Source organism: Podarcis melisellensis (genome assembly GCF_964234715.1).
Source record: "Podarcis melisellensis genome assembly, chromosome: 3".
NCBI lineage: Eukaryota > Metazoa > Chordata > Lepidosauria > Squamata > Lacertidae > Podarcis > Podarcis melisellensis.
Window position 1 is genome coordinate 34,231,330 of NC_138530.1, and position 27,606 is coordinate 34,258,935.

Here is a 27,606-nt window from a genome sequence, read left to right on the forward strand (position 1 = left end):
TTTTAATGACTTCAAAGGATATCTTTTAATGACTTCAACCAAAGAGAGAGAAGAACTCCAGTTAGCTCTCACTATACAAAAAAGGTGTCCGCAGTGCCATGAAAGCGTAATTTACAAGTGTTTGAACTTGCAGGTTGGGGGTAGTGAACACATTCAATCATCACGAAAAGGAGCAATGACAGGCATGGAATGGTATCAAGATGGGGTGGGGGAAAGGAAGGGCGAGAAAAAGTAAAAACGGTAATATTTAAGACAAGATATATAAAACCTTCATTCGTTTCATTCTAGATTGATTTTTTTTTGTTTACTTTACAAAATGGTACTACTCCATTAAAACTGAAAAGCATGGCCATTATTTTCATACGTTCTTTCGTAGCAGCAAGCTTTTTCCAACCAGCTTTCATATAATTATTTTTGACATCTTTTTTTTAGTGCAAATATTGTAGGCCTGTATATAGCAAGGAAAGGTGCGAGAAGATGACCGTTCAGCCAAGCTTCTTTGCCATGGGAAGATCTATGCAAAAGATCAGAGAAAAGGGACTCCAATTCAGTAATTTTAAATTCCACTCCACGAATTAAGCAAAGGAGGGAAAAAACTTACTTTTCTGTGTGGAAGAGAAATATAATGGCACACCCAAAAATTTACTGATCTCCGTGAATTTGCACAAATAAGATCACTGAGAACCGTTTCCTCTACCAGTGTTATCATCAGTATAGATACAAACATCTAACAGGAGTGCATTTAGGATCAGAGTCATGTAAACAGAGAGAGATCCAGGCCCTTTTATCTTCAGGAATCTTAAAGCATTCTTCCATTTTACGCTATTAAACTACCTTGTGAATAAAGATACACTCTTCTCTTACCAATGTTACTTTGTGGACTACACAGTAGAATCTATATATACACAGACACAACACTTTATCCGCTCACTGAGCAAATACAAACCTGTTGTCTATTTTCTACACATAATTTCATATCCCCCCCCCCCACAACAAATAGCCACAAACAAGAAAGTGGACCAACCTTTTAATTGTACGAAATGGGAAAGGGAGGAGAGTCGTTTCATAGGACAGAAAAAAAGTTTTGATTCATCTCTTGTACCTGGAAATAGTTCGTCTGGCCTCACCTATTACTATTTGCAGAGGATTGATTATGCTTCTTTAGAAAGAAGTTTTCTTTATACAAAACAATTTTTTTAAAAAAAGGATTCCCACCCTGCTCAATTTAGTGGTTCCCATTTCTCTCGTCCCGCTTGCAGAGAGGCACAAACACATTTGTTTCTTCTATTCTTCTGCCTTTTGATTTTGCAAAGGTCCCAGAACACATGCGGTTTGATCTTCTTGCAGCTTTCCCTTCTGTTGACGTGATTTTCTTCCCAATTGAGTAAGCAGAGTATGCAAGCAGTGATGTGCCTTAAAAAGCAGGCAACTGGAGTTGCTACTTAAGTTATGTGACCATATATACGATCACCTCAACAGGATTTGTACTTAATGAGAAAAGTCCAAATTTGTTAGTTCACAAATCAGTGAGCTAACATGCCCTAGGAATAACCTAAGGGCTTCATTTCTGCAATCGTTGTGGCAGCAACTCTCCAAGTTTCAGATAGAGGCTTGGCCAGAGTCCCACTGAACTATAGCTTTTGCCCTTAAAAAACGCAACAAAAATTTGCCTGTGTTTTGATGCACACCACTCGATACCTATAGCTTACTTAAGAAAGAATTCTTGCAAATGAAAGCTATAGCAAGCTTGGAAAGTAAGATGCTTGGGCACCACCATTTTTGAAAATTACAAAAATCCTGCATGTAATTTTAGAAGACACAGCACAAAGCAGGGCAGAGCCAACTCAACAGAAAATGACACAACTGAATTGGAAATCCATAAACCCAAGATTGTAAGTCCAAGTCAACTACTTTATAAAAGAAAAAAAACAAAACAGCATTTTTAAAAGTCAGCAAGGGAAGGGGGATAAAGTTGTTTTTAAAATACAGATTTGAGGCAGAGAAAAAGATGTAAACATTTTTTTTATATAAATATAAATAACAAAACAAACATGGGATCATTTGTGCCCGCTCTTAAAATATTTGACCCACTCTAATGACTGAAAATACTTCTGGGAGTGTGTGTATGTGTGTGTGTGTTGAAAAAATGTTGCAGAATTTCATTTTGGCATTAAAAAACAGGAACACACGTTTGAGGGATGTTAAATTAAATGGTGGGCAGATTTGCTGGAGCAGACACAAAAAGTGTTTGCCTGCCAATAAATAAATGTGAAAGCAATGAGTACTTTTAGGATTAAGGCCAAGCAGAATATAAAAGCAGCACATTGCTAGGTTCAAATGAACTTAATAGATCAATTAATTTTTTTAAAAAAGGGGGTGAAGGAAATCTATTGACACCAACATGATGGCGCCAGGTCCTGTTCTATCACAAGCACATCGCTGACTTAAGAACACAATCCCTTAAAAGACTGTGGTCATCCTATATCTACATCACCCAGGCTAAGACAAAACACTTTGAAATGGAACAGAGCTCCAAAGCCATAATTCTTGCTGGACTGCACTCTAAACAGAATGGAAATGAAAAGTTCAAACATTAGAAGCTGGAATGGATAGGAAGCAGGAATTTTAAAGAGAGTTAGTGTTGGGACACAAATATATTTTCCTTTGGAACAAAGGTGCTAGGTTTCCCCAAAAGTATGGCAAATTAACGAGTAAAGACATCCGTAATAATCAAGATGCATGCAAAAAACAAGGAGGGAAATGTTTCCTAGATCAGAGTGCTATCTATTCCAGGCTTCACCTACAAAACATCTCTAGTCCCTTTTCCACAGTAAAGCCATCACTGGGACACGGGGCTTCATAATGTCTACAGCTGGGATGTCATCCATTATGCCAAGACATAGTTGAGATGCCATCCATCTGGATGTACTTCTGTAGTGCTCCTGACTAAATTAATCCCACCAGGGTGTCATCTGTGGGCTGACATGCCAAGACTAAAACCCAGATCTGTCTCTATCATCCTGTAGGACCAAGAAGTGGAAGCATTAATCAAGGAGAAGTGTCCAAGAGGCCCAAAAGCCACTGCTCATGCCTTGCAAGGATTAAACTGGAGTTTCATCTGGGCAGCTTTAGGAAATAAGTGCGATATAACCCCTTCAGATGTACAAATGTACAAGAAAAGATGAAAAGCAGAATCTGAAGCTAAAACTGGATTCACACAGCAAAACATGCCTGAATCAACTGTAAGACTCAGATGCACAGGAATATCTGCCACAAAATTACCCTAGTAAGTTCCTTTGTGGAGGAGAACGGTGGCAAGACATGTTTCTGGCCAGCAGAAAGGGTGAAGGTGAGACACAGCTCACCAGGGAACCTTATTCAAGTGATAAATATATATATATAAACCCATAGGTATAAGACAAGCAACACTTAGGCTGGGTACACACCATACATTTAAAGCACCATACTTCTCCCCAAAGAAGCCAGGCAATGGTATTTTGTGCCTCAAAGAGCTACAATTTCCAATGCCCTTAACAAAATACAGTTCCCAGGAGTCTTTGGAGGAGGGGGAGGAGTCATGCGCTCTAAATGTATATGGCATGTACACGGCCACACACTAAAGTTGCCTGAGGACAGATCTGAGGTCAACAACAGGAAGCATTTCAGAGACCTCTTTTCTAATTGCTTCCAGCTATAAACCCAGATCTTTCCCAAGGCAAACTTTGAAAAATGGAACTCTTCCACAGACCTTGCCTACCACCTTTCAGACTTGCCACAAAACCAACAAGTCCTAAGTCCTGCCTCTCCTATTTTTTTACAACTTAGAAAACAAGCTGGAGCAAAAAGCCCTGCCAACCCTTGAATTTTCTTTAGTCCTCTCCAGGTTTTCTGTGAACAGGCTTTGTGCCCTTTGCCCAGAGTTAGCTATCAAACTGCTGCGGCAGCAGCACCACTCAAACCAACCAGCAAATGGCAGCCTCACATATAAGCCTGCAAAGGTGCCCAAGGCACCTTCATGTGCACTTGGATAGTACGGGGAATTTCAGAGAATGCTCTTTCTTTTCTGCTAATAGTTACAAGCCTGGCAGAGAAGATGCCTCTGTCGCATTCAAACCTTTTCTTTTCCAAGGATTTCTAAGACGGACATGAAGCCTGGGTCAATCTGACCCAGCGCAGTTAAATGGGCTAGCAACATGTGATTTAAAAAAAAATGTTCTTCGCCTGCTGAGACAAGCAGTATTTCAGAGAACACATCAGTGATTTTAGTGAAAGGTATATTGTGCTATTTTTTTAAAAAATGCTACAGTCAGATGATGCAGTTTTCTGCTCTCTGTTATGCTTAGAATATTTTCTTTTACATGATGCTTAGAACCAGGAACAACTAGTCCTCAGAGTAGGCTCACTGTCGTTAATGGACATGGCTAGCCCAGGTTCATTCATTTCCAAGAGGTCTACTCTGAATAGCATTTGCCCTGAATACAAGCCTAAGTCTCTTCCAGTAGCACTGCCTAAAAAGGGAAATGTCAGGAGAAAAATGCCTGGATGTTAATATCTTGAACAAAATGCCTTTCCAGTATAGTTTTGCTTTTAAATATGAAGCGTTACTACTACGACTCTCATTTACTCTGAGTTTAAGAGACTGTGCGATTGAAGTGCAGCTTAGTATTAAAGGCCGGATCCACAAAATGGATATGCGGTTTGTGCTGTCATCCAAAACCCAAAACTGTGGCTTTCCTTTCTGCAAAGAGAAGCTTGAAAATATGTAGGTAATGCCTGGTGAACTTTTAAGAGGACAGAAGGGCTCTAAGCGCAACTGCCGGTGGACAGAGGTAGGTTTTTTTTAGCGCTTTGCATAGCTCTTTTCTCCTCCCCATGGCCAGCACAGGCAATATAAATAATGCGAATTTCAAAATTATACTCAAATACGTGCATGCTTGATTCAGGTTACAGAATTTGGCTTCTTCTCATTGTAGCTGTTATTAAGTATGGCTTTGATGTATTCTGACTAGCCAGAAAATAGCCTAGGACAGTGGTTCTCAAACTTTTTGAGGGGATGGACTTGAAAATTGCTAGTGGTCTCACCAGACTACTTAATAAACTTCTTTTGTTCTACAAAGCAAAGCAATGCATACCTTGCATTTCAATAAAGCATAGTCTTGATTTCCTAATTGGATGGATGTGCCTGTTTTTCTGAGCACTGTTCTGTCATGTATCCTTGTTGGTCAGTGTTTTCGGTGGGCAACATGAATGGAGCTTGTGGGCTGCCAGCAGCCTGTGAAGCACAGTTTGAGAACCTCTGGCCTTTCACAATGACATGTAAGCAGCTGACCTAACACTATGGCTAATATCCAGATGAATTAAAAAAAACAACCACCAGTCAATGGGAATTGAGTCACTGACTTCATTGGAAACACTCAAAAGACTTAAGCAAATTCCCCAGCTGTTAAGGCAGAGTCTCAAGGAAGGCAGCGATGCTCACCAATGGAGTTAGCATGGCTTGAAGAGATTCCCCCAGGTGAGAAAGCTGTCTCCAAAGAGCACAGTGAAACCATGTATCCACCTGCCATCTTGCCTAATAAATCCTGAGGTCAAATGAAAACAAAAATGACATTGGAAACCTGCAAACATATATATGCTCATGACAGGAACCCTAGTTAGCTTGGGCTAAACGGGATGTTCTCTATACAAAAGAAAGCCTTAACCTAACAAGGGGAGAACCCAGCAAGCCTCTCTCCAATTCAGCTCTGCAAACCCAAGCAGCTGCGCTGTTGTAAGTGCAATAGGATTTTGTCTAGGCACCACAGAAGATGCGAGAAAAAGCAAAGCCCGCTGCCCATTTCAGTAGTGAGCACAGGTTTTCAAACAGCCATATCCACCTGAATGTGCAGCGACAAGAGTGCAGCAGAGGACCATACTCAGGCACAAAAACAAATTCTCCGCTAATGTCTCCAGGACCAGAAAGGGAGCCAAGGAACTACAAGGCCTGAAGTCATCAAATTGCAACACACACAAACTTTGGCTAGGAACTGATGAGCAAAGCGCAGCACACACACACACACACACACACGAGAGAAAAGAATTATCCAAGGGAGCACCCAGCTTGCTTCCTGCACTTTTGCCCTCAGTAAATCCCTTTCCTGGACCAGCCACAAGAGAAGAACAGCAGCACTGCTGCACTGCAATGGTTCACAGAGCTGGGAGCCGATGGCTTTTGTTTGAGAGCAGCCCAGCATCTGAGTCAGGCGTGCCGGTGGGGAGGAGACATCGCACTCAAGGTGGCTGGCAGCCAAGGGGAAAGGCAACGTAGGGTCCAGCCACCGTATTTGACAAAACACCAACTACAGAACAACCCATGCCAGAGACAAAGGCTTAGTGGAAACTCACTCTGGCATCTCCCCAGTTCCCTTGGCACCAATCCTGGTCCACTGATGTGGAGGCATGTGGTAGTCATATCTTTTGCAATGCACCAAGAAATAACGTGTTTATCTGCTTACTCCAGTCTCTTTGGGGAAGACTCTTTTTTTTTTGTCAACAGAATATCCAACATTTGTTTCTTTCCATGCTACCCCACTTCCCCCAAAACAAAGGTGCTAGGAGTGTTGTTGTGGTGTGTTTTTTTTTAAAGAACCATTTGGACCTGTTATTTTTTTCCTCTCTCGGCTCTACACCATCTATTCCAAAAAGCCCACCCCCTCACCCAACAACAGCAAGAATCCCGTGTAGGCAGATCCTAACATCAGCAGCGGTTTAATGACAAATGCCACAAGCCTTTTTTTTTGTTGTTAGAGTTTTCGAAATGTCATGGTATCCATCTGAAAGTAAAAAGGTGAAGGCCCAAATGAGATCAAACTAACTGGAATGTACTACTTAGCACAGAAGAGAACCTGGTTTCACCAGTCCATTCATCAGCAATGACAGGCGAACGGGCTAGCGATTTACTGAAGCTCACATCCGTTCGCACTAAATGTTGGATGGGGAGTTTGGCTCTCCCACCCACTTCTACACACGCACACACCATGTAGTCTAAGCACTTGGGTCCCAGTAATGCGACTTCTGCTTCCCCACCCGACTCCTATATGGCTTTACGTTTGTTCTGGTTCTTCCCGTCCCAGGAAGTTTCTATTTTCCTCTTCTTGCTTTTGCCGCCCTTGTGCTTGGTGGGGAAAAAGTCATTGTGCTGGTCTTTTGATCTCAAAGGCGGGGTTTCCCCCTCCACAGTAACTGAGTGGGGTGGGGTGGGGGGCAAAAGGGAAAAGGGGTTACAGTGCCAGCAGAGTCGGGGAGTTCAAGGAATCCGAGGACTGGTCGCCGCTGCTGCTGCTCCTCCGGTGAGCTTTGGAGCAAGACTCCGAGGGGGAGAGAGGAGACTCCTGGTCCAGCACGCTGGGATAGGTGAAGACCAAGCTGGATGCTCCGGGGGTGATGGCGGGTGTCGAGGTCACCACAATGGGAGTGTTGAGCGGCTCTTCCCCGTAAAAGCCCCCTACGATGCTGATAGGTTTAATGACTGATCTCTGTCCTTTCTCGAGGTCAGAGGATGAGGAGGGGATCTCTTCTTCGACGGGCTCCTGCTTCACCACTACGGCATTGCTCACTCCAGTCCGGACGGTCTGGAGGCTGTGAGATGGCGGGGTTCGGCATTCCTCAGGGCTGATCTTGCACATGGGGCTGTGAGCCATCAGCATGAACCTCAGCTTCTCCTTCTCTTTCTCGAGTTCGGCGATCTCCTTCTGCAACACAGACTTCTCTTCCTCCAGCTCCTCAGTTTCCTACAGATCCAGGGGAAACAAGGTGATCAGCGGCAGCAACAATAGCGGCTTGTACAGAGCCCAAACGAAAAAATACAACAAGGTGAGCACAGGTAGATAGATGGGGCTTAATATAAATATTTGTAAGTTACTGGTTTGAGGAATGCTGACTAGCCACTGAAGGACAGGATATACATTTGGAAACAAAATTAAGTTTGGGCAACTCAGAATGTGGCACAAAAAACCTCTGCTGACTAATGCTTTCTCTCTCCCTTTCTTTTTAAGAAACAGGTGTTTTCAATATTCAGGTATCTTAACCCTCACATTTTTGGGGGGAGGGTGAGTCACTGCAGCAAAGTGGTATGTTCAATCAAAATATAGAAGGCTCAGTATCCCTAAATATTGCACCTTAGTAATTCATTGCTGTGGATCTCTACCAGGAACAGTGAATGAACGTCTTCCACACTGATGAACACACTGCTTGGATAGGTACCATATCGGTTACAGAACAAGGTAGGAGCTAGCTGCCTCTCACACTTCCCTCAACATGTGGATGCAGCTACATCCTGAATCCGCTGCAAACTGGAGCCACTGCAGCATTTCTGATCCCAGCAGCTCTGCATGTGAAGAATGCTGAAGACAGCTCTCGTCTCCTGGCTGTCTAAAAGCTGACAGGGCCAGAACAGAGGACGGTAGAGAACAGTAGAAGAATTTGATGCTCAGAGGAACATGGTACCACTTCAATGCTTGCTGTGTCATCATGTGTAAACCCAGCAGGAAACAAACTGGGAGACCTGCCACATAGATCAAGGATCACCAACCTTTTTGGGTCCATTTGCAAACTGGAGAAATGGTTGTGGGCACCACACACACACATCTACACCTCACAAGCTATTTTAATGGCTACAATAGAATACTTCTTTCAAGCCTAAATTCACCGGGGAGAGAAGGGGAGAAAGACCCTGGAGGCACACCTCTGAGAGCACATGTGTGCCACAAGTGTTATGTTGTCCCTGCACTACATCAACTTGTGTCAGGCCACTCCAAATTCCACAAGAAAATAAGCCTGCTGAAGAAGAGGGTCAGTATATTATGCAAACTTTATTAAACAGATCCATTCTAGATGGCCGAAAGTGAGCATTCTCAAAAAAAGAGACTTCTAAGGAGGGAATACATACTGCCTGAAGTTTCTCAGTCAGCTCTCGGCGTCTGTTACGGCATTTAGCAGCTGCTAGTTTGTTCCTCTCTCTCCTGATCCTTCTCTTCTCTTCTTCCTCAGGCGACAACTGTGGTCAAACAAGCAAAGAGAAAAAAACACAACACCATCAGATCACAGGTGGCAAAAGAAGAAAACTCATTTCCAAACGATCAACCACAATGAGAAAGGAGCCACATCTGGTGTACTCCACAGCATGTTCTTTGAACTCTCTGGGCATAGTCATATATCACATGTTTTAGTTAAAAGATATGGAGTGGGGAACATGTGCCACCCCTCTCCACCCCAAAATATGAGGTTGGATTCCACAACTTCCATTAGCCCTACTCAGTGGGTCAGAGGGAATCCAACAACATCTGTACATCACCAAGTTCACCATTGATGTTGCTGCAACATCACCTGAAGGGTGTTAGGTTTACTATCCCAGGCCCTGGAGACAAACCTATGTACCCTGTGGTAGACAGAGAAGAAAAGGCAACAGCTTCTGTACAGCACAGTGGTACCTCGGGTTACATACGCTTCATGTTACAGATGCTTCAGGTTACAGACTCCACTAACCCAGAAATAGTACCTCAGGTTAAGAACTTTGCTTCAGGATGAGAATAGAAATCGTGCTCCGGCAGCACGGTGGCAGCAGGAGGCCCCATTAGCTAAAGTGGTGCTTCAGGTTAAGAACAGTTTCAGGTTAAGAACAGACCTCCAGAACGAATTAAGTACTTAACCCGAGATACCACTGTATTACAAAGAAAATTCTCTAGAAAGAACCACTTGTGTCATAGTGCCAGCCTCAGGCAGGGAGAGCCAAGGCTCAGACATGGGAGATGGATCAGCCAGTCTGGGCTGCGCTCGCCATGCCACAGCCACCCCGGTTCCAGACACTGACTCAGGAAGCTGGCAGCCCTGAGCCTCTGAACCCCAAGGCAGGAGGAGCACTCGTCACAAAAGCAAACCCCTTAACAACTTCAAGGGAAAGTCAACCACAGAGGAAGAGCGAGCAAGGTGGTGGTGATTGAGGAGGAGCCAAAGGGTGAAGAAACTTAAGAGGAAGATTGGGCAAGACGACAGTGAATCTGCAATCAAGGCCAAACACACGGCCGATTCTCTCCCAAAGTTGTTTCACAACGAGGGTGGTTTGTGAGGTAAAAGCATAGGAAGATGTTGCAAGCTTCTGTTTCTTGAAACAAACTATATGCCTCTTCCCTCTTGAAAAACAGTTGTTAACTTGAAGGTCAGGCGCCAAGGTCCTCAAGGGCAGGACAAATTGGGAGAAGCCCGTATCAAATCAAAAAATAGGCTGCTTTGTTTGGTATCAAGAAGTACTTTTCAGTCGCATAGCTTGGGATTTTCCATCATTAACACATTACGCTTTCCATATCAGCCCAGCCCTTGAGAGATGAAAGTCAAAAAGGAATTAAAGATGGCCTCCGAGTGCATATACGGCTGTGAGGCAGCAGCTCATGTGGAGGCCAAAGCAATTACAATTCATAATGCTTTACTGTTCCTTTGATATGGCTTATGTATTTATTTAAACTGTTGCTCGAGTGTAACAAAAGCTCCAAGTGGTTTACAAGAAACATTAAAATTATCAACGAAAAAAGTTAAAAACAAGTAATCAAAAGCATTTAAATAAAGCATTAGAATCAGCAGTAAACTAAGGGAGATTAAAACACATAAACATCAAATGTCTGGATAGGCTGGCCTAAACAAAAAGTGTTTTAAGCAGGTGCCAAGAAGAATACAGAGAAGGTGCCTGCCTGATGTCCATAGGCAGGGAGTTCCAAAGCTTAGGTGCCACCACACAAAAAAGAATGATTTTTTACAAGTGTGGAATGAGGACTGTGTGACACCAGTACCAGATCAAAGCAGTCAAGTGGGCACATGGAGTAAGGTGAACCCACAAGATTTTTTTAAATTTTTACTCTAATGGGTGCTTAATGCGTTTCAGTAGGTTGCACCAAGTTATTAAGTTGTAAGCCATCTTAATTTCTTCTGGTTTAAAGGAAATACAACAGAATACAATTAAGGTAGGGAACATTTATTGTTCTCTTGGATAGCTGTTGTGCTTAGAGTGTTGGATTAGAACCTAAGAGATGGGGAATTCAAATCCCCACTCGGCCTTGAAGCTCACTGGGTGACATTGGGGTGGTAATCACAATCTCTCGGCCTAGCCTACCTCGCAAGTTTGTTGTGAGGATAAAACATGGGGGAGGAAAACTATGAACACCACCTTGAGCTCCTTGGGAGGGAAGGCGGGGTATAAATGCAATGAATAGGTAAGTAAACTTTATAATAAAACTATCACAACACCACTACAGCTTGCCACCTATGGGGAAGAGACAAAACTCCTAACTACAAAGCTGCTCTTATGGCAAAGCAAGGGCCTGATCCTACCTATCCATTCTATAAAAGTGAACATAGGATTAGAAGCAAAAATCTTGACTCCAGTGCAATAAAAGGCTCAACTAGCATCTTTGCTACAGAGCTGGGAGGCCTCCTATGCAAAGCTGCAATGTTAACTGACCAATGTTTTTTCTTTGTCCCTGTACTGTTTTGCCCACAAAGGATCTGACAAGGGGCGAGGGGGACACTCCCCAATAGATAGCACCCTAAAGCCTCATTAACCACCCTTGAGTTGCAAACACTGGTGTTTGGGGGCAATGAACTGAGTTCAACTGGTATGGGGATTTTTATGGGGGCGGGGTGCACTGCTAAAGATCAACAGCTGGAAGGTTAAAGCAAATATATAGGATCAGGGTGATCTTTCTTTGCCTATATATGACCAGGGATCTCAGACAAGCCCCTCAGATTCTATGCATCAAATACACAGTTTGGCAAAGGACGCTTCAAGTAGGACTACTCCAGAATAAAATGTTTTGATGATTGGGGATGAATGCAAACAAAACTGAGATCCATTAACTGACCTAACCTGTTGCATTTTATCAATATGATGGTAGCCCTGGAGACTCTGTAAGCTCGGACACCAGAGGCACCAACCCAAAGAAGACTCTACTCCATGAAAACATATGCTGTAGAATTGTGAGGGTTGTACCCAGTGCTGCCATTCCCCTTGCACAACAGCCTTCCCCTTGTGCAACAGAACTTCCCCTTCTCTCCAGTCCCCCAGGCACCTTCAAAAATCTGTTCCAGAGATTTGAGGGACCCTCCAGACCAGCTTGGGGGCAGGGGGATACAGCCCTTAGTTTTTAAGATTCCACAAGACTGTCTTGTCGCTTTTGCTGCAAAAGGCCAACAGTGCTACTCCCCTGGTAAGGGCCGCAACACTGATGGAGTAATCCCCCAAAATCAGGCAAAGCAGCCACAAATCCCACTCAGGCGGCTACAAAACCCAGAGCAGGCTACCCAACTCCAATAACAAGGTCTCATTTGCTTACATCTGCCTTCACTGAAGGCAAGCAAACCTCCTGGGCTCATGCAAATACCTTTTTCATGCAAATGCAGCCAAACAAACAGGGAGTCAAAAAGAGCTTAGCCGACAAGATCCTTGTCTGAGATTACTACAAAGGCACTCATGATGTTGATGGTGGTGGATTTAGCATTCAACTGGTAGCAGTAGCTAATCTCACCTAACCCTGAAGCTGTTTTCCACAGAAAAAAGACTCTTATTATCATCTCTTGATAGGCGTGTGCTTTAAAGAAGAAACTGATCTCAAAACAGAAGGGTTCTGGATGAAACTGGAGAGAGCAGAAAAGGGCCTAAGTGGAGAGAAGCAGACTTGTCTCCTCTTCTTTGATTCCTTTAAAAACAAGCATTGTTTTAAATATGTATTATGGAATTTGCTTTGCCCCAAGATCTGGTGACAGGCAGCAGCTCAGACAGATTTAAAGTGGGGATTAGACAAATTCAAGGAGAATAAGTCTATCAGTGTACACTAGTCATGATGGCTATGTGCTATCTCCAGAATCACTCTGAACACCATGATCCATTGCAAGAGAGAGGCCCATTTCCCTAATATCCTGCTTGTGTGGCGAGTTCCCGCCCCCCACCAGGATAAATAAAGACACGAGACACCATAATTTAAGGTTAAATGGGCGAATTAGGCCACAACTTTATTGAATTCAGGAATGAGAGGCATTGGCTTAAGCATTCGTCCTATCGACTATCCGGCTCCAGCCCATTTGCTGGAGACACGGGAAGGGTTAACACCATAGTGGGGGAGTCTCCTGCTGAGGCACGTCAACTAGGAGCTCCCCCCCCCTCACCACTCTGGGGCGTGCCTTTGGCCCACACCTCCATAGGCTTTGGACAGGGCCACGCCCCCCGGAGTCCTTTATCGGACCACCCTTCGTTCACTGGGGGGAGGTGATGGCATTCCTCCCCCCCCCACATCCTCTTAACCCCTTCTTACCAATGCCTAACCGCCAATGCCAAGGAGTTGTGACGAGTTGCTACGAGGTAGGCGAAAAACCAAATGCCTGTAAATTGCCAATTGGGAAAAATTCCTACCATGCCCCTTGCGGCGACAGACCGACGTCCATAGCAAAGTCAGAGACCTACCTAAAGCCTACCTAAAGAGAGGGAGGGTGAGAAAACATGGTGGCTAGCTGGCAAAAAGAGGCTGAGCCCCCTTTGTACTGGCCCTAAATAGGGCAGGCCACGCCCCCCCCCCCCAGCCAGCCGATTGGCTGGCTGGGGGGGAAAGACGCGGCTGGGATTCCCCTGTTCTCACGGGGGCTGAAACCAGCCCCCGCTCACGTGGGGGTGGGCGTGAAGCCTGCAACCCCACCTCCTTTTGGGTTCTTCAGTTCAGTCATATACCCCCAGGATCAGCAAAATAGAAAGATGTTTAAAAACTAGCTCTGCTCCAGTAACTTTCCCTACTAAAGTATGCCAAACAAGAATTTGGCTTTAGGTTTCCAAATATACGTTCTGGTCAGGAAACTTTATTATTAACACAACAATACTGCCCATCTTCCCAAAGACATTTTGTGCTCTGATAAACTGTGTGTACAGGTCAGGGCTGGAATCAAAAGTGAAGTATCAAGTACGAAACACAGAAAACAATGGAGACTATCCAATGATAACTATCAGAATATACCCATTCCAGAAGGACAGACACTGGGGGAAATGCCACCAAAGGCTTTATACAAATGGAAGCCGAAGGAAAAGACAAAGTCACCCCAATGATTTAACTTGGAAGTCCCGACCGGTGGCAAGTTTTTACAGGTCCTCAATACTTCCCGGCCTTTCCCAACAGCCCTTCATTGGAAATGACAGGGGATAATGCAAGTATGTGCTCTAATGGTAACGACAGCTGCTTGCCATGGTTTTTTGGAATTCCCTAAATAGAAGTATCAGCCCGATGCAGCATTCTCCGAGTTAGCCAAGGACACAAAGTGAAAGATGGGGTCACCAAAAACCCTTGGAACATGAAGTTATTTGCCTTGAAAGCTCTGCATTCAGCTCCGAGAACTTCTAAGCACACGCAGCTAGCGGATTGCACAGTGTCATTTCAACCAGTGTACCTACCTGCTCATCTCTCCTCCTCCTGCCCACCGTGGTCCCAATGGTTTTAATGACACCCGGTCTCTGAAGAGCTGTGTGTCCGGTAACCGAGGACAGATTTGGCAGGCCATGGCTGTAGGGATGCGAGCGAGAGTAGGCACTTGGCATGGAGGTGATGACAGTGGGCTGCACCATCCACTGCAAGTCTTGGCTGGTGGTGATGGCGTTCAGGGTAGGAATAAAAGCGTTGCTCGATCCTGGCATATCTACCCGGAATTTCTAGAAGACGGGGAAAGAAAATCAGTAGAACCAGAATTAGTGGAATGTTAAGCAAGGTGGCAGGCGTGGCACACCAGCACAGAAGCAGGAGATGTTCTTTTGCCAAGCAAGACTTTGAGAACACCTAGCTCAGCAGCACTGACTGTTCTTGGGACACCTGGTGGGAGTCTCCTCCAGATGTTGTGGGATTCCAACTCCCAGGAGCCCCAGTGAACTGCAATGCAACAACATCTGGAGGGCAAGGTGTCTATTCTGACGGGCAGTAGCTTGCTCTGCAGGTGCTCAAGCCAAGGTCTCTCTCAGTTCTGCTATGCAAGTTATTTTTAACTGAAGACGCTGGAAGATTAAACCCAGCAGCTTAATATATGCTGCATGTGCCCTGCCTGTGGGCTGTACTAAAACTCTAGAGAAGGAGTGGAAAACCTATAGCCCTCCAGGCGTTGCTGTATCCCAACTCCCATCAGCTCCACTCAGCATGACCACTAAGTTGAGAGAAATTGCAAGTGCAAAAACATTTGGAGGGTCACGGGTTCCCCACCCTTGTCCCAAACTCCTTACATTTACTGCCAGTTCATACAATTCCACCCCACCTGAACAGTCCAGAGTTGTGGCAAAACAACGCTATTTCACTTTACGTAGAAAGCTGCTATATTCAAAAGGCAGAGCATTGGTCCATCTAGTTCATGGGTTGGCAAACTAAGGCCTGCGGACCGGATCAGGCCCAATTGCCCTCTAAATCTGGCCAGGGGACGGTCCGGGAATCGCCGCGTGGATTGCCATGCGTTCTTTTCCTCTCTCTCCCTCCCACGACGGTGGCACCTCCTCCCTCTCTCCTCCTGGCTTCTCCTTGCCCTGCCTAGGAGGAAAGGGGCTAGGCTTTGTTGGTGCCAGCCCCTCTCCAGAGCCCTTTCACGCGCCACTCATCATCCCTCATTCATTCCCCCCCAAAACAAAAATATAGTCCAGCCCCCACAAGGTTTGGGGGACAGTGGACTGGCCCCCTGCTGAAAAAGTTTGAGGACCCCTGATCTAGTTCCACATTGTCCACTCTGACTCCCCAGGGTTTGAGGCAGAGGACACCCCCAGTTCTAACTTGGAGATGCAAAGGATTGAACCTAGAACCTTCGGCATGCAGGGCCAAACAAGCTGGATCATCACTTGCAGGGCAATTTGCATAGCACAGAAGACTAGACACAGAAAGTTATTCACACTTTTGACCCCCATTTTACAAGTTGAAAAATTGAAAGGTTATTCCAAGAGCTAAGATACAAGACATGCGTTTGTTTTTGTTTGTTTGTTTGTTTGTTTGTTTGTTTGTTTAGTTGGTTGGTTCCTTCATTCCACTAGGGATTATGAGTTTTAAAAATTACATCAACCACCTGACAATTTGTAGGAAATACATTTCAACCTGAAAATGAGATGGCACTGAGCATCAGGCAGTCAAAGTGTCTTGGGGACATGGCATACATATCCATTTTGAGTCATTTACCAAACTAATCCACTAACAGTGTAATCATGTACATGTGTACTTGGAAGCGTCACACAGAGTTCAGTGGGACTTATACCCAGATTAAGTGTTTCTTTTCTCACCAGTGTAGCCCTTTGCAACATTTCTAACGTCACTTGGAGCTTTTCTTTCAGGTCCAGCAACTCATAAATTGAATAAATAATACTAATTTGTTTCTGGCTTTTAACATGGAGGAATATTCAAAAATCTTAATCCCCACCCTACTCAGTTGCGTTCCACCGCAGCCTACCACCACATTCAATAAAATGTGAAGAAAGTAAAGGAGGGGAAAATAATCAGGAAATAAACCCACACAGGTTGGGCAAGACAAATGGGCAAGATTCTTGTTTGGGCATCTTCCATTCACTCCCTCACAAATTCTCAGCAGGCAGCCTGGCTACAGCCCAATCAATTTTCTTCCATTCCCAGGATGCAATGCAGCAAGACAAAATGAGGAGTTGGCTCATGATGCTGCAGAACTACACTAGCCTCGGAAGAGACATTGGCCTGAGATAAGGACTATCCCGCCCTGACCCATCACAAGAAACCTATGGCCACAGCTGCTTGGAAGGCAATGAGACAGCCAACCATGAAATAGTCCTCTTTTTTGCATGCAAAGTGTAGATACACAAATCCCTTCATGTGCCTAGCAAAGTCAGCAATAACAGCATATACTGTACTGTAGTCAGCGGCATGCCTACCACTTTAAATACCTTTCACAAAGAACTTAAGAGAGACACACCGCTTTCAGTATGACATTACTTTGCTGTTTATCAGATTTTTATCTGATTGCTGCTGCCTATTATTTATTTGTTGTGGTCTGAATGGTTAATTGTTGGGGTTTTTTTCACTTCTATGTTGCAAGCTGCCTTATGAACCTGTTGGTGAGGCGTGGCAAATAAATAAATCTCTTTTAAAATACAAAGGTGGGGACTGTTTTCTGGTGCTTGTTTCACCAACATGACCATGGGTTTTGAGCTGAGAAACAGCTGTGCCTTCTGCTGGTACAACACGCCCATTCTGGGATCACATGGAAGGAGTGTTTCTTTTTAAAATAATAAAAAAAGAGAGTAGAATATAAAGATGCCTCCAGCTGCAGCAGATTTACGTGCCTATATTTTAATAATACCTTATAAAATGTGTTTTGGGATTCAGATCAGAAAAATTCCCTGCAGCTCTTTGCTCTGTCTAGACAAAACAAAACAGAAGCTTTAAAAAAGGCACTAGGTAATGATCTCCTGCAAAATAAAATATATAAAAAAGAAGCCTTGTACACCTTGTTTCCTGACTGAGGTAAATCCATCTGGATAGTTTACTGGCACCAAAACTCTGGAGGAATGGAAGCAACAAAACAATGGGCAGGCCCTGGAGGGGAAAATCTAAGAGAAGGAATGTTTTTGTCTAACAAGGGAGCCATTCAAGAAACATACAAAATGTTGGATTAGTTTTACAGGCCTATCATGTCCTGACCACTTGGGATTTTAGATCCATTAACTAAGAACCTTTTGAACCAAAGTCCACACTTTGGGCAGTGTAAGAACATCAAGGAGAGAAACCACCACCACAAAAACTAATTATGAGGACTTGCCTTGCAGGATCAGACCCAAGGTCCATCAGGACCACAGCTCTCACCTGCCCCTTGAAGGCAGTAAGATATCCCTGGGAAAATAGTTCACAAGCAAGGCACAAGGGGGAACAATCCGCATGCTGTTTTGTTCCCCACCACATTCAGCAAAAGCACATAGCCACTGAACATGGAAGTTGTTTTTCTGATTATTGCAAAGAATATATACTCAAAGACTCTTTGAGAAAAAGATGGCGAGCACACTGAAGTAAAATGAATGTTTTTGTACTCAGATTTCCGTACTTCCAACAGTATATGCATGCTATGTTGAGAGACAACAATAGAAATTATTGATATGTGGAACCTATGTGGTTGATGGGAAGCCCAGTGAACTCAAATTTATTGGCCACAGCATGGCAGTGTCCGTGAGAAAACTAGCACTTTGTTCTCAGTTTTTGTGTCAGACTCATCCTTCCTGAAAATAAATTGGGAGGGAAACCTGTTAAAGATATTTTACAAATTGCTCATTATCTTCCAGCTGAACCTCTTTAACAGGTAAATGCCGACAGACTGTTCAGTGCCATACCATGATGTCTTTGCCAAAGAGACTTATCCTGCCAGATTTTGGGGAGGATGCAAGTTTCTCACCATTGTGACTGAGGTGAAGAATCGTAGAGTTGGAAGGGACCCAAGGGCCATCTAGTCCAACCCCCTGCAATGCAGGAAACTCGGCTAAAGCATCCATGACAGATGGCCATCTAACCTCTGCTTAAAAACCTCCAAGGAAGGAGAGTCCACCACCTCCTGAGGGACACCATTCCACTGTCACACAGTTCTTCCTGCCAGAAAGTTTTTCCATGTGCTTAGTTGGCATCTCAAGCTACCCCTCACATGCATGCTTTAAGATGAGTAACGGGTTGAACAATCCACACTGGAGCAATGTTCCCTCTCTGGCAATATCCTTCCTATTATCTAGTGACTAATTAGAGGAGTCCATATTTGACAGGTCATAATAAATTACAATGACCTCCAAGTCACCTAGATCAGGAGCCAGAAACAAACCTCTCCCAAACAACTAGAAGTTGGAAGTGGCGGAGGCTGGTTTACTACGGGAAATGGAGCATTGCCCCACCAACCTCAATCTACCCTCAAGCCAAACCCTACCTGTCTGATTTCTTACTTACAACCACTCCAGGGCATGGGCCCTGGCTGCCAGCTTTCTGGGCCTCCTCCTCAGTCTCATTGTCACCTTTGTAGAACCCAACAGGGTGGAGAAAGATGACAATACTAAAATGGAGTTGGCTCTGTCAGTTATGGGCTCTGACTCCACTCACTGTTGGCCTCCCCGCTTTCCAACCCACCAGTCCCAATGGGTACCATGCACCACTGGATTGAAGACCAGCTCAACAGAAAGGCAGAAGTACAAGTTGCAGTGATTGCTTATAGGTCTACTATGCATATACCAGCCACTTACAACCATAGCTCTACTAGTAAGAGTAGACTTCCCCAACCATGACTGCCTTATGGAAGGGAATGGCAGACTTAGGCTTGTTGGACCAGCTTTGTTTCTTACTAAAACGCCAAGATCTATTAACCGGAGCAAAGTGCAAAAAGACATTTCATTATAATTAAAGAAGAGGGTGCCTCTGAGCACATTCTGAGCCTAGGTATATGTTTTCAATATCAGAACAGTTGAGTTACAAAATCACATCTTGTCTTAATTTCAGTAGCCTATTTAGTGAAGAGATAGCATATTTGTTGCTGCTATAGTTTAAACAATTAAGTGTCACAACCCCATGCGGATCTTCTGCAAGTCACTCAAGAGATCTAGAAGTAGATCCTGAGCTATCTTCTACCCACTCCTTCATGGTGGGACCTTTTTCAAGACTGCTTATTGTACGACAGTCTGCTTCATCTACTTTTACCTTTAACATAAATGACATTTTACCTACAAGGCTGTAGGAGGAAGAGAGCTTACACCTGTGCATTTATCTGTTTTACGGCACATAAATCCTTCACATACAATCACGGTGATTAAAAAAAAATGTATGCAATCTTTATGACAGTATTCTTGGATGTTCCTGTTTTCTCCTGTACCTCTGTAGGAAAAATGCCATATGTAAAGCTGCCTCGATGCATGGATAACACGTTAAATTAACACCTTATGCATTAAACTTGATCAAACCTCGAGCAGCCAATCTCCAAAATATTTTTCACTCAGAGGAGTACAAACAATCTAAAGTGGTCTGATCCAAGACTGCAGAAATGAAGGTCACCAAGGAGCCCTAGTACCCAAGGCAAATAATGTCTACAAGAATGCAGTGTGTGGAAATAAGGGCTATCTACGTGGAGTGATAAACTCTTATGGTTCCTCGTTTCACAAATTTTGTTATTAATTGCCGCAGCATTTTCGGCACACAGAATGCTTCATCATGCTCATATTTACCATCACGACAACACTGTGAGGTTAGTTATCTGAAGGCCAGCCTATTAACCACAGGATGAATCAGAGCCTTCAAAATCAAACCACTCTCCTCATTGCATCACAACCGCCTCTCTTTTAGAAAGCTTTATTTATTTACTAAAAAGATCATTTTGTCACCAACAGAAATAGAACGAACCCACATAAATAGATCTCATGTTACCCATCGTTTTCCATATCAAAACAGAAATAAATAATTTGTAGCAAAATATTATAATGGTATCAAATCTACAGCCTGTGGCCCTCCACATGGTTCTTGGGCTCCAATTCCCATCAGCCCCAGGCAACATGGCCAATTGTAAGGAATCATGGGAGTTTTAGTCAATCAACATCTGAAGCGCAACAGGTTCTTCGCTCTTGCTCTACAAGGAACTGTCACAGTGGCTAGAAAAAGTTGGAATCAGAGAGTTGGAAGGGACCCTGAGGATCAGCCCCCCCCGCAATGAAGGAATATGCAGCTGTCTCATATGGGAATCGAACCTGCACTATCAGCACCACATTCTAACCAACTGAGCTACCCCCAGCAACAAAACTTAACATAGCCCAACCCCTTCCGATTCCCCTTGCCTTAATCTTGCAAGACAAGATAAGTAATCTCATCAATCCCAGTATGAGATCCCATCCCTCACCCTGATTAAATCACACGTTTTATTTTGTAACGAAGAAGAGAATAGTTCCCATCAGGGGAAAAGTGAGGTATAAATTAATACTTCTTATTATTCATTATTATTAGGTTAGAAAATGACATTTCCCTTGCTCTTAATTGCAGGGAAGGTGTAGAAATCTTCCAGATGCTGAACAGTGTGATCACTGACAGAAACCATGCAGAAATCTACTCTGACATTATTATTTTTCTTTCTTTCTTTCTTGTTATGGAGAGTTCAATCTGGAAGAGGGCAAAGCAAGGGAAGCAGGAATGTCTTGGGAGCACATGCCAAGCAACCTTCCTTCACTAAGGACTTCTCTCAAACAATAGCAGACACGGAGGGTGTGACTTCCAGGCAAGCTTGAATTCAAAGACCCCTCATATGTTGTTGATGTTGATGATGATTAAATTTAAAGCTAAAATTAAGCAGCACATAAGGTTGCTGGCCCTGCAGCTGAAGGAAGGTAGGCAGTGTGAGTGGTTGTGAGGACGGAGGCAGAAGGGGAACTGAAGAGCAACAGCTCTTTACTGCACCACCTACAGCCACAGCTAAGAGAATATGGGTGGGGAAACACAATGGAGCACATGAATAAAAACCAAAAGAAGCTGATGAATGGCCTGATCAAATATTTTAGGCTTGGCGGCCATGAAAGGATACCGGGACAAAGAGTGAGTTGTATTCTAAGTGCACATACAAACCATAAGCACACAGCCAGCTGAACTGGTCAAGCAATTGACCAGTGTCATCTTCATCTTAGAAGCGAGGCAAGAGATGCAGTAAATTCTGAAGAGCAGAATATACAACAACATGCAGCTTCACAGAGGGAGCTAAACACTGAAGGAGAGCTTGGCATATTAAGCTTAGGAAGTGGCGGACTGAGAATATGAACACACGTTCATCGGCAGTCTCGTTAAAGCGATCATTTGGGCCGCAAAGTACAGACAAGCCTTAAGAAGAAAACTCGCTCTATCCATTTTCCCAAAGAAGATTCCCCACATTTACTGTAAGTGAGCAAATGATTTCTTTCCATTGTGTATCATCTCTGGAAACCTGTCTACATGGAAACCTGTCTACATGGAACAGCCTACAGAGGGCACCCAAGAGGCGTCTTTGGCTTCGACCTGGACACCGAGAGAGTCATTTCTCGTAAGTAAATAAATAAATAAGGCCTTTGATGTGTGCGGAATGTCACCGACTGGCACCACTGGCAAAGTTTTATATAGGACAGTTTAAAGCACACATAACCAAAAACAAAGAGGGTCCACAACTAGCTGATGTGAAAAAAAACCTTACGCCTCACTTTGCCAGTAGGTTTCACACACATTACAGAAGTTGTAAGAAAGGCATTCTGGGGGGAAGAGAGGCAAGGCCAGCCAATGTAAACATGTTACGAAATATCGTATGTTTGTGTAACTGATGAGATTGTGTAACGCCTCTCAGAGAAGCTGTAGGTTTAGCCTAGGATGGCACATAAGACATCTTCGAAAAGACCTAAGAAAATACCGATCGAGAGAAAAGAGGGAGGGGCACTCACAGGGAAATAGAGAGAGCGCAACGACCCTTGATTTTACAGATTTCAGTTTCAACAGGAAATATTTCTCATTCTTCAAGTTCCAGCATCATTTCAGGCTAGACGCTGTACCAAAAGAGCTATCCCAAAAATGTAGCCAAATTGCATGGACCCTGTAAGAACTTGCATTCTGAAGGTCAAAAACCATTCCACAATAAATACCAGCGAGGTCCATTCAGGCAGCAAAGGAATGTCTGAATACCAAAGCAAAGCAACAATATCACTCCCTAGCTTGCTTGAAGATGGAGCCAACATGAAAATGCATTCCATCTCCTTCCCGAACAGACGCTATTAAAAACATTGAATGGAAATGGCTACATTAGAAGGCTACTGTGAATGTATTAGGAGATGGTTCCAGCACTTCGACAGCAGCATAGCACTGAATTAATTGTAGTTTGGCACAGCTCATGAAATGGCATTTAATTTGAGACAAGGAAAAGGAAATTCAAACTAGAACAAAAGCTGGAGAGAGAAAATAAGGGTGGGGCTGTTGTTGTTGTTTTACTTCCAAACAGTAAATGATTGTGTCTCTATAAAGTAGAATTACCTGACAGTTTCCACTGGTTTTACATGGCAGCTGTAAACTAATGGCAGTCACAATTTCTGGACAACACAGCACAATTTACTGGGTACATGGCATAACATTTTATTATTCACTGCAAATACAATCCTTTTAATTGTGGCGTGCTCAAAACTAACCAATAGTTAAGTTGTGCTCAGTCAAGGACAGTCTTCTAACCCTTGTATAGCAGTTTCACCATTTAGAATATGTTTCTAATATGGTAGTTTCAAATCCAATGGAAGTGTAGTTATTTCAGCAAACTTACCACGGTCATAAAGGCCACTTTTATACTTGAGACTGTAGAAAACATAGAGCTGTACTTACAATGAAACAACTAATTGGCCTTTGCTAATACAGCAGTATTATACAACCTGATTTCCAGTAATCTATGCAGCTGTGTTATCACAGTTGTAATCCAGAAATCCATCCAATTTGTGTGTAAAGTATTATTTGAATGAAAACTCAACTGGACTCAAGTTATCCATCAAGCTACTGCATCCTTGTACTTAACTTGTTTCTTAGATGAAGGTCTACTGATTTCTGTAGTTTATGTATTTTCTACTCTAGAATCTTGATGCCTCTTCATAATCCTGAAATGATTTGTTTGTTTGTTTTAACATGCTGACATGTTTAAGCCTGAAGATTATTGGGAGGGTGGAGAGAGAGAGAGAGAAAGAAAGAAGAGGACCTCAAAAACAGAGGAAAAAAGTATTTCAGCAGCCTTGCCAGCTTAGGACACTGGCAGAGTCCAGGAAAAACATATTTGCCTCCAGAGATACTGCTTTTTAAAAACTTGCTACTATTAAAAGAGAGGGAGAAAGAAATCACAATGAGAATAAAGTAGAACTGTATGCTTTTAGTCAATGTGAAAAACATGCTTAGTGTTTCATTTACTCATCTCAGAAAACTGAATACTTATTTGTGAAAGGGGGAGAAGGGTCAAATCTTTCTGAAGGAACTGAGGAGCCATGGGGGAGTGGGGGATAATACAATGTTCCTTTTGGTATGGACCTACAGAATCTTCCTCAAAGATCCTGGTTGCTGCCCCACACATTTTTCAATGTCTTCTGGGAAATCAGCTTAAATGATTAAAAACTGTCCCTCATTTTGCAAACAGAAATGAGTAAATAAAAGCAGATTTAGACAAATATATCTAATTCGTATAGCCTATCCCAACTTCAGCACTTGGAAAGAAACCAATTTTCCACATCTTTCTAGACCCTTTCCCAGGAAAGGGATCTAAAATGAAAAATACACAGATTTGTTTTCTTGTTTTCTACAGAGGGTCTTTCAAAATCACTGTAGCTTAATTCACAAACCCACTCGACTGAATCAAAATGGATTTAAATCCGGCTTGGTGGCTAGACCTGTTTCTTTGCATTTCTCAAGCAGCCCAATCTTCGGAAGATGTCTCTTAATTTAATGCCCTTGATCTGCCACCAAGCCTGCAAAATATGATTTAAACCCCATTTCAGGGTGTGGGGTCCAAACAGCTGGCTTGCCAATACATTTGTCTCTCACGAATGCATATAAATATGTAAATCTGGGCCTGTGACCAAGGAACATTGGAGAGATTCCTTTCATGTTCCATTTGCCATCTCTACACATGTGTGTGTGTTGCGAATAAGGAGATAAGGAACTGGAGGAAGTGAAAGAGCAACAGGTTAAAAACAAATCCACCCAGAAAGTTATTGGATGTGCCACTCTTTCTCTCACTTTACATAATCCCAGCATCCTGCTTGTATAACCAAAGCCAAAGAAAGAGCTATTACTAAGGCGTACCCCTTCTCCACTGGGGTTCTCACTTCTGAAACCCCCTCAAAAATCCATTACAAACCACTTAGTTCATTCAGCTGTCATGGGCAAGGCACTCCATGTGTTCAGGTGATATTCAAGAAGTGATCAGGACCCCCCTATAGCCAAAAGCTTTTCTATTTTCCCAAGCCCACTGGATCTGAATCACATCAACCAATGGGTAAGCTACAGATAAATATCCCCACACAAGGCTTCCTGGAATCCAAACCCACCACCTTTGAAAAGGTCGTTACAAAGAGAATTGTGCGGCTACATTTCCTTGAGGTCTTGGGGCAGAAGTAAAACCCAACAAAGTCAATTTAAACTAGGACGAAACTGCTGTTCACAAGCTGATCACTTCTTCAAGCTTTCCAGCAATGTAAAAAGGAAGGTTGTTTTGAGGATTGCAGCATAACTTTTTTTATTTTTGGGTTGGTGGGTGTCTGAGTTATTTCCCCAGCATGCCCAGACAATGTGATTTTCTTCCACGCCTGCCACAACCGATGTTGAGACCGACACGTCCCTTTTTAGACTGTTTCCACTCCACCAGGAGTTTCAGTCCACATTAACAACGTACAGCAAAGCCCAAGTCAGCCCCATTGACTTCAATGGAGTGTCCTCCCAGGTAAAGGGGTCTAGGATTGCATCCTGCATACGTCGGGCCCACACTTCCGGCAACTACTCACGGTTCCCCCTTTGTGCGCGTGTATTCCCCCCCCCCCCAATTTCCTACTGAGACAAACATTGCGGCCACCCCACCCCGCTGCTCTCCTGCCAGTGCGCACGTAGAGCACTGCTGGCGAAGAGGCGCGCGTCTGGGGCACTCCGACTCCTCACCCCCCGACATGCTCGGAAACACACCCCGGGCAGATACCTCTGCACGTTACCCCGAACTGCCACTAGGCAAAAGGCCATCTCCCCTTTGGGCCAAGGAGAGGCACACCCAGAGGGTAGAGTGAAGACCCTCACCGGGATCTTAAGAGCGGCTGTGGGTTCCGTCCTCCCACTCCCATCCCCGTTTCCCCCGCACGTATGGACCGGTCCCCAATTCAGTCCCGCAATGGTCGCGCGTGCGCGCCGGGGTCTTCCTTCCTTCCAAGCGCACAGTTCCAGCAAAGGCATCCCCGGCTTGCAGAAGCAGCTCCGATCTGTTCCCCCGAGAGAAAGCCCCGCGCTTACTTGTAGCCCCGATCGCCGCCTCGGCGGCCCCGCGTCGCAGCCCAGGCTGCCTCCGGCGCCCTGGCGAGCTCGAAACTTCCAGCTCCGGCGCGGCTTTGCGCTCGCCCGCCCAAACTCTCGCAACAGCAGCAGCGCCGCCGCCGCCAAGCAGCCGCTTCCGCCTCCTTTTAAGGTGTCTCGGCGGCTGTTGGACTGGAGGCCAAAGGCGACGCGCCGCCGCCTCTCCTTCTTCGCCCTGATCTGCGACTGAGGGAGAGGTCGGAGCGCGCTCGCAGGAGGTGGACTGGGGTGTGGTTAGTGAACTTTGCTGTTTGGTTAAGGAGCCAGGAGCCGGGGAGGTGGCGGCGGCGGAGGCGCTCGTTCGTCGGAAAGGGGGAAAAGGACACGGGGGGAGAACAACAGGGGACCTGGACCTACGATCTCCCTATACGCAGAGCGAAAGGAAACCTGCTGAGATTACCTGAACTCCTCTTCCAGGTAAAATGCCGTCAGAGGCATTTCGAGATTTAAGAGGGAAAAGCATAGAGAGGGACCACTCCCCCCTCGCCCCTACCTGTTGAGCTGTGATGCTGTTGTAAGTTTCCGGGTGGCCTGGAGAACCGCTGCTGCCCCGGGAGGAGGTATCAAAGTTCCCTGGGAAATCCTGGTACATTGTCCGAGGTGAGAAATAAACTTTGAAATCTTAAAAAAAAAACCAAAAACCTGTGCACGCTGTTTGTTTGTTTTGTTCCTCAGTCCCTCCCTGTCTTGTTCGCTTCCGATCTTTTATTTACTGCCTTAGGATTTTCCAAATGCACTCAAGTGGATCTGGCAGGGTGTTGCTCCCCCCCTCCCTTTTCTCTATTTTAAGCAATGAAAAATAAGTCCTTTCCTGGTTTTTTGTTTCTTGCGACAGCAACTGTGGGAATTAAAAAATAAATCCAAAAAAACACCTCCGCATACAGTGCAGAAGGGGGAAAAATGCACGCGCTCTAGAGGCAAATCATTGCCTCTCACGCGAGAATCAAAACAATATACTTATTAAAAAAATAGTTTTCCAAATGCGACTTTTATTTCTACAGAAGAGAAAGCTTGATGTATCTCGCTTGCCTTCCTTCCAACTTCCTGTGGAGATCTCCCTACTGCTTTCAAAGCCGCGGTCGCCCTGTAGTTTTTAAATCAGGAGCATCTAAACCTCCTGTATAATTAAGCCCTACAGAAAAGTGCCAGCTTCCTGCTCCAACTGGACTGGATGGATGACTCAGCCCGGGATCGGAGGCTCCTGATCGTTAGTTGTTGCTGCTTAAAAATACTCCCCCGAATTATTGATCCCTTAACCCTTGATGCTGCCCTACTCGGCCATAAAAACGATCTTTCTTTCCCCCTCCTTCCCCCCCTCCCTGTCCTCTCTCTCTCTTTCTAGTATCCTTGTTCTCGGAGCTCCTTTACTCTCCCTGAATGAGTCAGTGCAATGGCATTAGTTCAAATCCACAGTCTTATTATTCCATCTCCCTGCCTCTGAAGAGCTGTACCATGTGGATTCGCAAACGTCAAACTCGCAGGCTCCTGGCCCCGCCCCGCGGAGCCTCCCACTTGGCGGAGGAGGGAGAACAGG

At 44.5% G+C, this 27,606-nt stretch overlaps 1 protein-coding gene and 1 long non-coding RNA gene across 2 annotated transcripts in view; one reads left to right on the forward strand and one right to left on the reverse strand.

Annotated features, from left to right (window-relative positions):
- FOSL2 (FOS like 2, AP-1 transcription factor subunit) lies at positions 1 to 27,597 on the reverse strand. The gene is made up of 4 exons (XM_081904340.1): positions 26,566 to 27,597; positions 14,453 to 14,707; positions 8,927 to 9,034; positions 1 to 7,769 (listed from the first exon to the last, which is right to left on the reverse strand). The coding sequence occupies exons 1-4, from the start codon at positions 26,662 to 26,664 to the stop codon at positions 7,260 to 7,262; spliced, it is 972 nt and encodes a 323-aa protein (XP_081760466.1). The 5' UTR covers positions 26,665 to 27,597; the 3' UTR covers positions 1 to 7,259.
- Positions 26,424 to 27,606, forward strand: part of LOC309366082 — a 36,538-nt gene continuing 35,355 nt past the window's right edge. Inside the window, exon 1 of the long non-coding RNA XR_014166480.1 lies at positions 26,424 to 26,489. This is a non-coding gene — a long non-coding RNA (uncharacterized lncRNA). The remainder of the gene's footprint in view (positions 26,490 to 27,606) is intronic.